At 37.1% G+C, this 13,552-nt stretch overlaps 1 protein-coding gene across 1 annotated transcript in view; it reads right to left on the bottom strand.

Annotated features, from left to right (window-relative positions):
* LOC145661670 (uncharacterized) overlaps positions 1-11,443 on the bottom strand; it is a 124,552-nt gene extending 113,109 nt beyond the window's left edge. The window contains exon 1 of the mRNA XM_081726996.1: positions 10,929-11,443. Within this exon, the coding sequence (XP_081583122.1) occupies positions 10,929-11,327 (399 nt within the window). The 5' untranslated portion in view covers positions 11,328-11,443. The remainder of the gene's footprint in view (positions 1-10,928) is intronic.
* Positions 11,444-13,552: the final 2,109 nt, after the last annotated feature.

Below are 13,552 nucleotides of genomic sequence, written 5' to 3' on the forward strand. Positions count from 1 at the left end.
TCACTTGCCAGGCCGGGTCCAGGCTAAAAATTCTGGCCCGTGGAGACCTCTACTTGACGCTACGCAAGCCCTGTCAGGCTTAATAACACGATCTCGTGGGGACAACTCTACGCACTCTGGTGTCCGTTCAAGCCGTCACAGATCATTGTAACTCTAATCATCACTTGCACACCCGTTGATGGTATGCAAGTGTAGGAACTTACGTCGACATCACACTATTCCAGGTGTTTAGTTTCATTTTGTCCGTCAGTGTATTATTATTGTTAATGAAAATTTGAGAATTCAACACTGTATCTGAGATTGAAGATGGATACAGGCAAAAAGCACTTATAACTAACGAGCAGGAAAGAGAGGAGAGTGAAGTATGTAGGGTTTACGAAGGGGGCGTCAAGTAAATAAGATTGGTATCACTCGTGTAGACCTGCGCTTCAGATAAACTACAAAAAGACCATTAAACTCAAATTAAATCAAATCTTCTTCAAGTATATTAGTGTACTCAGCGTGCGAATTAGGTAATTGATGAGTGGAGTGGGGGAATAAAATGATGTTCAGCTGGATACAGATGTCTGAAAGGTGAGAATAAATTCCAAATGAGACAATGACGCCCTATTCTCCCCTATACACGAATATAATTATCTGATAACTGTAACAAACAAGAAACATATTAAATCTATCAATTTAGCAACAATAACTATGTACTACTTGAGATACCCGTACCCAATAGAGTGGAGCGTTTTGCACTTTTGTTGGGAATTCGACGACGACTAGTGTGGAAAAGGTGCCATTAGTGGCACCGACCTTACTAAATTTTTTATTATTTTTTTGGACAACCCCTTACCCTGCCCCAACGGACTTAAAGTTTTTAAGTGTTTGGTTAGGCAACACGCACAGTACCAATGACAGAAAAGCTACTTGTGGTCGTTTTTAGAGTTACCTGATGGCTATAATACAATTATTTTATTAAAAGAAACTTGTAGCAATGCCAGTAAATAATTTTAAAATGTCTATGAGTCGAAGTACAGCCATATTAGCTCAGTTGTTGGAATTAATGTCCAGATTTTGTTTGGAATGTCACGTTAACGATGATTATAGACATAGCTCTTGATATAACACGATTTGTTTTTGGTACCTCTTCGTTTGTTATGTACACCGACAGCAAATGCCATCTATCGGCAGGCTACACAACTTCGTGGTTGCTTAGTTTGGCCACGCTCTTCGAGCGTCGTCGCAACGTCCGGCTCCGTCCAGAAGATTCGCGCACCTCCCGCTCGCCTCGTTGGCTTCAGAACCTACGCCGACGTTTCTAGAATATTCTCGCTCAAAGTTCGGCGGTGATATAAATATTGCGTATTTCGGCCAACCAATCCAACAGGCCAGTTTATTGCAGCTTAAGCTTTAACGGTTTTAGTTCGCTACTGTTTCTTTTAAGATAGAGAGTTTGTGCAATGTACCTAAACTTACAGTCTTCTTAGTGCGATACGATTCAGAGACATTTTGTATACTTTGGTTTCCAAGTTCGGAAGCAATGGAAAGCAAGATGAAGAAAAAGCCTCATAGCAAACCAGCTCAGGAAAGTGTGAAACGAGGCTTATTTTGCACTCCAAGTGAAATGAGTAAAGTGCAGTTACCCACGTACGCAGACGTTATGCGGCATTATCATTGGTTTCGAAGTGGTTTATTTAAGTGGTGAGGAAAGTGTAACTAAATTACCAGTGACTGACAACTGTAAACTAGTTGGACAAAGAGTTGTACATATTTGGCGTAAAGCAAGCATTCCTGTGATTTCAGAAAAGAGAGTTTTTGACATGCTGAAAACATTTTGTAATAAGTGTCGCACCAAGGAAAAACATTTCAGTCGACAAGGACAAGAAGCAACACTTTGTGCAGGTCTTGTTACACACGCGGAAAAGTCTCTTTTTGATATTGCGGTCTGCAAATATAAAACCGCCGAAGATTGCAACTGTGAGAAGACACGCAAGATTCCAAAACGAGATTCAAGTTTCTTTTGGACCAGAGAACATCACGGAAAATGAGCATTGGTATCATTGACGTCCGAACAAGCAAATCTCTGTCAAAGATGTTTTCCCGTAAAGTGAGCAGATTTAAGGGGCAGACAATCAAGAAACACGCTAGAATTGTTGAAGCAAGTCCATCAACTAGTGGGATTAGGCGTAGGCACAAGTCAAAGATACTGGCATCCTCAGGGAAATCCAGCGAAGCTGTTGAATCTGGAAGCACGTCGGGATCTGGTTTCGAGGAGCGACCAAGAAGGAAGCATAGCCTAAAGCGCATCTGTCTTCAAAATACAGCGGAGGCAGCGTTTAGAACTGGAGCTTCAGATAGACAGGTTGCTTTGATCGCTTCTGCCATACTTCAGGACGCGAGACTCATAACGCCAGATTACAAAAATCTTGTTGTTCACAGATCTAAGGTACGAAGAGGAAAAGATAAACTGGTTGAGAAGATCCAGAAAAAAAGGCTCACCTAGGCCGGGCCTAGTAGGTGACAAGTATCTACTTTGACGGAAAAAATGATGCAACTCTTGTGCAAGAAAAAAAATAAAGGCATACTACAAAGACGAGAAGTTACAGAAAAGATATCACAGTTCTATCGGAGCCCGGTTCAGAATACTTGGGTCATACCACAACTAAGTCAGGCACTAGCAAGGATATTGCCGACTCTATATTGGAGCTTTTAGAGAAGAACCAGTATGACGTGTCAAGTCTTGAGACAGTCGGCAGCGATGGTGAAGCCACAAACACAGGATGGGATAGCGGCGTGATAAGTCAGACACAAAGATCCCAAGGAAAGGAACTGCAGCATCTCATTTGTCTTCTTCATACCAACGAGTTGGCATTTCGACACCCGAATTGGATGGTGGGACGACCGAACCCAACGCTTTTTTCGGCCCCATCGAAAAGAAATTAAAGGATTGTAAACGTTCACCGATCGTCTCCTTTACACCCATTCCGTTGAGTGGCTGTCTGAAATGAAAAAACAGATGGTTTAAGCCGCAACCAGCATTATCTCTGTGAAGTTTGTACGGCTGTTGCTACAGAAATGTGTACTAACGATCTAGCAAACAGAAAACCAGGACAATTATCACATTCCCGATAGCTTACATTGACCTGTAGGATGCTTCGCCACTACATCAGTACTGATGAAACTAGTTCAAGTTTGTGTCTACTTTACCAGTACATTATTAAAGTATACGCTCCCGTCTGGTTTTCAATACGGCGAAATCCTTCGTGCGAAGTGGGCGCCATGCATCTGTTTAGCATAGTTAAGCTATCACGTTTTCTGCCAGAAAATCTACAACACATAGTTCATTCTGTTCTACAAACAAACGGATACTACGCTCATCATGAAAACCTGCTGATAGCGATGACAGGAGATGAAAATCCGCATATTCGAACCTTAGGCTGGAGAAGGATAAAGAAAGTGCCGCAACCAGAAGACTCTGAGATCAAGCCACCCACGTGACTTCATTTTCCGAAATTAAACTTTACAGCTGAAAATTACTACGACATCATTAATTGGCCTAAATGTCTAACCAAGCCGCCGCTTGAAGAAAACATCCGATCTTCAGCTACTCTAACAATAACTTCCCTTGACATAGTCAAGCTGTGGAACGCACAGTAAAGCTGGTGTCCGAGAAAGTGTCGAAAAAGTGCGGCCAGAACGCAAGCGATATCTACGTTAGAGCGAAACTGAAGTCTAGAACAAGAATGCCCCGCTTCGAGACCAAGAAGAACTACGTGACCTAAGGTCAAATGTCAACGTATGCCTAATGGGTCGGTGGGTGGGCGGAACTTGATTTGCAACCACCTCTCCGTGGTGAGTTCTGGGTTATTTTGCGTACAGAGTAAAATAAGCGAAGAGTTGCACAAATAAAATCGTGTTATATCAAGGGCTATGCCTATAATCATCGTTAACGTGGCATTCCAAACAAAATCTGGACATTAATTCCAACAACTGAGCTAATATGGCTGTACTTTCACTCATAAACATTTTAAAATTATTTACTGGTATTGCTACAAGTTTCTTTTAATAAAATAATTGTATTATAGCCATCAGGTAAGTCTAAAAACGACTACAAGTAGCTTTTCTGTCATTGGTGTTGTGCGTGTTGCCTAACCAAACACTTAAAAAACTTTAAGTCCCTTGGGGCAGGGTAACGGGTTGTCCAAAAAAAAAAAAAAATAATAATAAATAAAAATCAGTATGGTCGGTGCCACTAATGGCACTTTTTCCGCATTAGCCGTCATCCAATTTCCAATAAAAGTGCAAAACGCTCTACCGTAATGGTTAGCTCTGACATTCATCCTTGCTTCGAAGGATTACCCAACGATCAGGTTCTATGCGCAGTGATACGGGATCTCTTAAATATTAATAGTGCTTATCTTAAGAAATCAGACTATTTCTGTTCTCTACAACACATCTTTTTTGAGTGTGTTTCTTACTCCCATCGATCATATAATGCATTTTGAAACTTTAAAGTGACTATATGCATAGTTACTTTGTGCTTGGGTGCTCTTGATGCTAGAGCATCCTTGTCAAATTCATAATCATAATAGGAGTGAAGAACTCGTTAGAACTTTTGAAATAATATTTGTTGCTCTGTGAATATTATATTCTTAAAAACGGCCAATTGTTTGGTCGGATAACGTTCTAAAGTTGTTAGTATTTAAATTCCCCTTGCATTGTTCCCAGACAAAGAGCTACAGAGCTTCTTTTGTTTGTCTTGATGGAAACTGCCGAATTGCCGACATATCCCTTGTAAGTAGAATATAAATCTTTCCTGAAAACTTAAACATATCCAATTACTTTATCATTGAATCTCTTTAATTGATGTGCCCGTGTGCATTCATTTTAAAATTTCAATTTCCGGAAAGAAGGGTCTAGAATTTCTTCTGGAGAAAACGTTTAATTTATTCAGTTTTGGGTAATTTTTCAAAACTTTACTTTTCTTTGGTACATTTTGCTTATGGTTGTTATCCAAGTAAGCAAATATGGAATCCAATTTTACTATGATGACCTCTTCGGTCATACGTAATATTTCTAATCTTAAATCTCAATCGATTAACACATTTCAGATATTCAACTTTCAGTTTCCCATGTACAGTTTGCACTAGTGGAGAAATCAGACATTTTCACCCGGGAGGAAATATGAAATTTGGTACGATGTCTTTTATTTAAGTAGTATCGTTTAATAAAAAAAGGAAAGTTCATTGTCCGAATATTTATCCTTCGCTGTTATGTAAGGCTGTACACCGAGCATTTAATGAGTGTTGCATACAGGCAAAATGTTCTTAGAAACTGCGAGAGACGTGAATTTACCCCAACTCCTTGTAAATTCCTCCCCGAGCCGATTTTTTTTTTAAAGTGGCTTCCTACAAGCATAGATGATCTGCATATTTGGTGACTCTAAGTGATCCCTTTCTGTGGGAAAATTTGATGACAGACAGATACACATACAGGGTCAGTCCTTAAAGTAGTAGGACTGATTTTTTCTTTTCTCTTTACAGACTGACGGCGGTTAGTCCACCTGTTGTTGGTTGAGGTGGGTCTAAGGAAAGACAGGAAGCAGCACCAGTCGGCTGCCAGCCATAGCAGGGTAAAGATCGCTCGTCATCGTAACCTCTACGAGTGGCCCTCGTCACGCTGCGTCATGGCCAATCTTTTGGAACAGCGTTACGCCATCAAATTTTGCGTGAAGCTCGGTAAAACTAGGAAAGAGACTCATGAAATGGTCAATCCCGCGTACGGTGATAACGCCATTCGAAGATCGAGTGTGTTTGAGTGGCACAAGCTGTTTAGGGAGGGGAGAGGAGAAGTTGAAGATGCTGCACGGTCAGGACGACCTTCGAGCTCCAAAACGAAGGAAAATGTTGCAAGAGTGAAGAATTTGCTGGACAGTGACCGAAGATTAACTGTTCGCATGATTGCCGATGAACTTGTCATTGCTAAAACCCAAGTTCACGAAATTGTGCACGAATAATTGCAAGTGAGGAAAATTTGTGCAAAGTTGGTGCCGCGAGTGCTGACAGGCGAGCAAAAGGATCTTCGCAAACGGATCTGCCAGGACCTTCTCGAAGAAGTGAGTGAAAATCCAAAGTTGTTAGACAATATGATGACCGGGGATGAGACGTGGACGTTTGAGTATGACCCTGCGACCAAACGTCAAAGCGCGGAATGGCACACCCGAAATTCCCCACGCCTCAAAAAGGCGCGCATGACAAAATCAAAAGTGAAAAGCATGCTCATTTACTTTTTCGATTCACAAGGAGTGATCCACAGGAAATTTGTTCCACACGGACAGTGCAGTTTTTTTATCTCCAGGTCCTGGAACGGCTGAGGAAACGCATCGTCCGCGTCCGCCCAGCCATCGCCAACTCCTGGCGACTGCATCATGACAATGCGCCGAGCCACACAGCCTTCCGAGTGGTGGCGTATCTGGCCCAATATAACATTGCAACCTTGCCTCAGCCACTCTACAGTCCCGACCTTGTCCCACCAGACTTTTTCCTCTTCCCCCGCCTCAAAACCACCCTGAAAGAGCATCATCACTGCTCGGTGGAAGCATTACAACAGCAGCTGAACAGCATTCCAGTTTTCGCCTTCCTGGAAGCGTATGAAAACTGGAAATCCCGCTGGCAGCGGTGTGTGGATGTAGGAGGATCATATTTTGATGAATATTAAGCGTAAGTGTTATTTCTGTCAATATCTTATTTTTAATTGACTCAGTCCTACTATTTTAAGGACCTACACTCACATCCAGACACACATTATTTTGTTATTATTAAAGATACGTATACACCCCTATTCTATTTAGAAGACCTGCTTCCCCTATTGCACCTTGGTAAAGAGTTAAAACTTGTCTCCAGACAGTACATTCACACTAGTCTTAATATTCTAATGGTTTGCTCGTATTATTAACACTAACACCTGCTGATTTATTTTACTCCTGAATCCCCCATACTTAATGTCTGATTTACACCCTTCCATCAACATTTTTTTTAAATAAAAAAATGTGTTATGTTACCATTTCAAATAATACGGACGTCGAAGAAAGGGCGTATAAAACAATACAAGTCCTTATCTGATCACTTATCACAAATGTTATACTACAGTTGCTTAATTCATTGGAGTTGAGCATCCCTTTGAGCACTGAGAATATATGATTCAGGGCCTACTGCTTAACGTGGACTATAAATTACTACTTAGGTAAGTATTCCTCACCGAAAATTTAAGCTAGGACTGTGTGTACGTACAAAATCACGCCTTATGCCACTTGACCACCAAGAATCAAAAATATACGGCAATTAGGAGCTAGAACGAAAGTTATGTTTAGGAAGTAAATGAGAGAACTCAAAACATTGGTTTTATCTTTTGCAAGTTTAGAAACCTAAAATATTTAGATTAAGTTGTTCATAGTGAGTGCAATCCTTGGGGCAACATGATTCTTTTCCTACTTATGGTACAGGATACCTAGTTTGTCTCCCAGTAGATACCATGTAGTACAAATCTTACATACAATTATAGACCAAGTCCCATATAGCATCAGAACTGACAAAGTCAATAAATTCCAAACTAGCTAGTTAATTGTATGAATAACTAGCCTACATAACTAATATTAACTCCCCTCAAATGTTCTGCAGCCTTCTCAAATTTATACACAGCAAAAAATTGCCTGAGTAGATTACCCATTTGTTCCTAGCGTCCTACCACTAGGACGTTAATGTTTTTGAACACTGTATTAATGTTTTTAGAATTGTATACACGAGATGGTAGTTTTAGATAAAAAGTTGTTTTTTAATGTTGACATGCGAACACTGAAGTGTGGCGTTTCAAGGGATCGTGAAGCTGGTATTGAGAACTGAGTAACATGTCTCGTCAAATAATGTAATATTTTAAATAAAAATATATGCTGTAAATTGTTTAGATTTGTGTTGTTGGTTTTTTAAGACATCAGTCTATTCTTACATACAATTTGTTTACTGCACAATAATTTCTTGTTCACAAGGCATCCTTAGAAACATCATTGTACTATATGTAGGACGCTAGGAGATTTTAATTGATTTATATGTTTCATGGTCCCCTACAGACTGACAAAGCAGTTTCTCCATATCTGTTCGTCTGTTGTTCCGTCCGTTCGTCCATATCTTATGTTCACTCGCGTAGGCGTATATCGTTTAACGAAGTTGGACCAAATTTTAAACTTAAGATTTAAACAAGATTCTGAAGTTTTTCTTTTTTTAAATTTCTGCTTACATTTAACAGTAAGGGTAGTTTACTGAGGAATGACAATTAAAAATTGTTTCAAAAAAAAAAAAAAAAAAAAGGGAGTTTGTTTATGTTTTATAACCTGATATATGATATGCCGCTTCTCTAGGAAAAATTAAAAAGAAGAAACAATATGCTCTTTGAAGTGGACTCTATACAGGCGACTTTTTTCAAAAACTACTCAGGCGATTTTATTCATATTTTATAAAAATAAGTTTCGTTAACAATTCTATATTTTAGCATAATTCGATAACCATGAAAAATGATCTTGCATCGTTTGGCCTAATCCTCGTTCCGCCTAACCAATTATCTAACACTTTTATGACAGATATAAGATAAGCTTTATGTCCGCCATTTTAGGCGAAATAAGGATACTCGTTTGGCACAATCCTCGTTTTGCCTAAAATGGTAGGCTATAAGAAAATCGTGGAGATAAAACTGGAGGGAAATTTTTCGAAAAAAAAAATATTCCCTACTATGTGAAGAACTGAGAAATACAAATTCGAAGAATGCACGCAAAATCGAAAGAAAACGATTCTCTAAGCAGTGATGAACATAATTTTGTTATCAGACAACACCAAAATTGTCTAGAAAACGTACAAGACACATGAAAAACTGGAAACGAAATGTAGCCAAAAAGACAAGGTGAGTGGACTATCTATGATTAAAAGTCGTTTGTTTTGTATTTCAGAGTAACTCTTTACTTTGAACAGAACATTGTTGGATTAGGTTCTTCTCTAAACGGTCTCTTCAGCTTCAGCAGAACCTCTTTCTTAAAATGTCTCGTGTCAATTATCATTCAAAATTATAACATGCTTCTGGTAAAACATGTTTAAAAAATTTTGCCACTTATTTACCATTTGTGATTCTCTTTTTGCCACTGTTTTGCTCAAACTCAACATTTGCACATTTTGTTTTGCTATATTTCAAATTCATATATTGGGATAATTGGTAAATAATTTTTCACCCTATGTTAATCCATAAAAGGTTACAAACTCTTCCAAAATATAGTCATTCAGTTTAGAAATATATAGTGATAGGTATAATTAACTCCGCTTGTAGTTACGAAGGGTTTAACGATTGAAAGCAGCTCAAAGCTCACGTTTTACAAAGAGGGTTTTGAGGAATAGAAAACCGAGAAAATGGTGATGCACCAGAGGACGACGACGATATGGATTTCCATTTAGTAGATGATGATGGACAGGAGGTTACATAATTCAATTTTTTGCACATTTGAATCCATTGTTTTCAATTTAGAACAAAATTAATGTAGCATTTATGTATCCATATTCATTTGTGCCAATCTTGTGCAATGTATAGTTGATAATGCATTCCCCCCCCCCCAATATTTTAGTAGGCATAATACTGATTTCTGACTCTGACTCCCTTTCTTTTTGATAGGTTTTGTATCTTGAGCCTCAACAAAAATGGCCGCTCGCCCAGATGCAAAAGCTGTTATTTACATTTACATACGCAAAACCTGTTAAACCCAAACTATTTTCTTCAATAATGCAATTCACAGACTAGTATGATTATACAGCTTTCGACAGACCAACACTCACATTATTCTTAATTTTTTAATGTTCTCTAGTTTCTAATGTTATTTTACAATTATGACATGTTTAAACAGTTTTTTCTCGGTTTGTCACAAATTTTAAAATGTGAATTTAAAGGGTTTTGCTATTCGCCTACTCATATATAATCGTATATATCCATGGTCCTAGTAAATACATAAAGGAGTTTTGCTAGTCCCAACTCCTCGAAAATAGTTAATGTAATATTAATCTATATGTTTTGCATTTCTTAACTCTTTATAAACTAGGGAATTTTCTCTTACATAATTTCCCTCTAGTTGAATTTCCACAATTTTTCTTACTCTCCGCCATTTTAGGTGTAACGAGGATTAGGTCAAACGAGGATCCTTTTTTCGCCTAAAATGGCGGACACAAATCTTATCATTTATCTGTCATAAAAGTGTCTGATAATTGGTTAGGCGAAACGAGGATTAGGCCAAACGTGGCGACACGATGAAAAACTACAGGTTTTCTTTACTTTACTTTTACTTTTATTTTTAATTTACTTTTGAGTTTTTTTCGGGTGATTTTCCCAAGAACAACCCAAACAAATTTGTGTATATTTAATACACAAATATTTCATTAAGAACTCTTTGGTACCCTACATAAATAATTTTGATTGGAAAAGCTCACACGGGGTAGTTTGTTCTTGTTGGGGCGTTGTTCCGGACAGTTTTCCGAAAACGCCTAATGTAATTTTGGTTATATTTCGTAAACAAATGTTTCCGTAATAACTGTAGGACGCCTAGATTCAGTTTTAGAAGTGAATATAAAAGCTTAGTGCTGTGGTCCGTATCTTCTATTCTTTGTGTTGTGTTGTCATAAAATCTCGCTGTCCACTGTAGGAACAATCTTTGTTATCTTAAACGAGACTAAGAAACGTTTTGAACAATTTTAGAACGTTTCGTCTAAATATATTATTTCTACATGGACTAATATGTTGCCAACTTTAAATTTAATTTACTAAAATATCATTCAAAACAAAATTATATCTTTAAACACTTCAGATAACAAACAACTAAAGAAATAGTGAATACTAATTAAAAAAAATAAAAAACATTAACTCACCTGGACATCTTCTATCATTACTCTATATGATATGTTCATGGAGTCAAACAAAGAGGTAACGTTTTCAATAACAAATGGTGCCAGTAAAATATGTGCATAGCCTTCTCCTACAGTGGATGTGTATCTGTGAATAGTCCAAAAATGAACACCATCCCATCTAGAGAGTTTATACACTGTTTTTGCCTGTTCTTTACTTCTCATTGTTACATTGAACAACATGTAACCGGTATATTCGACTCTTGAAGTGTCTTCAGTTTGAAAATGTTCATCTGAATCTTTCGAAGCATTAATGTTAGGTACCGGTACATCTCTTGCAAGGAAATTTTCATCGATCCTTGCTGGTGCCACCACAGAACTGTGGAAGATTATGAGAACAAATGCAAAACATAGAAAATTCATTGTTCAATTTATTTCCTTTAAATTTCTCACACAAAGTATTTGAACATTCCTATGTCGCTTTGTAAAGCACAGATTAATATATTTTTGAACTTGTTAAACTAAAGATGAGGATTGGAATCCCAACACAAGACAAAACTGAAAACAAAACCTGAAAGCTTTGTTGCTTTTATTTGGCACTTAACCCGCATCAGATGGCCAGTTACGTCAAACTATAATGAGTTACTAACCACTTAAAGTAGTAGGTCAAATGCATAATCCATACATAACATATGATTACAATACACTTGTTTCAATTACTCTTTGGGTGAATATGGTTTGTTAAGTATGTTAAGAGGGTGCCACCAGTGTTGGCAACGGTGTTTGGATCGGGTGGGACAGTTAGTTACGTGGACAAATGCGGGCATTCTTCATAACTGTAATACTTTGAATTCACTAAATCACGTAATATGGAGGAGGAGAAAAAACACTCAAAATGCACGTACATCAATATTTACATGATATGTGAGTGTTTGTTTATATGTGTTTATGTGGTTAATTCTGAGACCTGAGTAAGAATTGAAATTAATAGGCGTATCAGTTTCTCAAGTACACCTCGCAAAAATTATGTTTTCTTTGGAAAGAATTTAATCCTCATTAATAATATGGTACGTGCTTAAAGATGTGTGTGACATCGTAATAATGAAAGACAAATAAGCAATAAATACAGTATATAAATAAACAATCCGTTCCAGCTCAACAAAACTGCCAGTTAGTATTGGCAATAAATGATATAATTTTTAGCGCCATAAAAGTTTTTTTTTCGATTGTCTCAAAAATTATGATGAGAAATTAATTTTTTCAATTTTCTCAAAGACTATGCGTGGGAATTTAAATTTTTCGATTTTCTCAAAAACTATACACGAGAATTTATATTTTTGATTTCCTCAAAACCTACGTATGAGGATTTAAATTTTTCAATTTTCTCAAAAGAATGCATGAGAATTTAGATTTGCAATTTTCTCAAAAGCTATGCACGAGAATTTATATTTTTTGAATTTCTCAGAAACTATATATGATAATTTAAATATTTTCAATTTTCTCAAAAACAATGCATGAGAATTTGTTTTTTCGATTTTTCCAAAAACTATACATGATATTTTTTTCGATTTTCTCAAAAACTATGGACGATAGTTTATTTTTTAAATTCCTCAAAAACTATGCACAAGAATTTATATTTTGGATTTTCTCAAAAACTACGCATGAGGAATTAAATTTTTTGATTTTCTCAGAAACAATGCATGAGAATTTATTTTTTCGTTTTCTTCAGAATCTGTGCATGAAAATTTAATTGTTTTCTGATTTCCTCAAAAACTATGCACCATAATTTAATTTTTTTCAATTTTCTCAAAAACTTTGCAGGAGAATTTTCTCCCAAGCTCCTCATATTTCTCAGCTTGATGGGAACTATCGACTGATGCATGTCTTAACTATGAATAATATTTTACTTAAGCATAAATTAAAATTAAGAAGTTAATGATAATTTTATGTTTTATGTCATTAACTTTTCATAATGAAGACCTTAATGAGAATATATTTCAAGTATCAGTTTCTCCACACTACGGAGCATGGTTCTAGTACAATATCAATTTTTATTTTTATAAAAAAAAATACTTTTTTTTTTATCAGTTGACTTGAAGTTTTACACTCATGCATACTATTTTGTTTACCCTAAAGAGGTTTATTGTTTGGTATATCTCATATTTGAACAATTTTTCCTGTTAATCGCTAATAGTGTTGTACTACATACAGGGGCAAAAGTGGATCTGAAAAGGTAGGGAGACGCATGACCAGAACTTTTTGCTGGGAGGGGTCCAAGCCTTGGGAGCGAGTCCAATACTACAAGAAGATACGTCTACAGTTTGTAATATTGAACGGGTATTGTTCTGCACCCGAAAAGATGATAACTAGTTGTAAAATACTTCCACCAACATTTTCAGAAAAAAAAGAAAGTGATCGAACCAAATGTTCTTTATAAAAGAAAGATTAGAATTAGGAATTAGATTTCTGGGCTTTCGGCATCTATGACCATCTTAGTCTGTCAAGTATGAGGGATGACGTCCCTCGACAATGACACTACCCGAGGAAAGGGAAGATAGAAAGAAAGGATTGGGGAAGGAAGAAAGCGCGCCTGGGACCTATATGTTAGATACCATTCCAAATTTTGTGTAGCTTGTAAAGTTCTCATT

The sequence above is a fragment of the Thermobia domestica genome, chromosome 10 (genome assembly GCF_964235325.1).
Source record: "Thermobia domestica chromosome 10, izTheDome1.hap1.1, whole genome shotgun sequence".
In the NCBI taxonomy this organism is placed as follows: Eukaryota; Metazoa; Arthropoda; class Insecta; order Zygentoma; family Lepismatidae; genus Thermobia; species Thermobia domestica.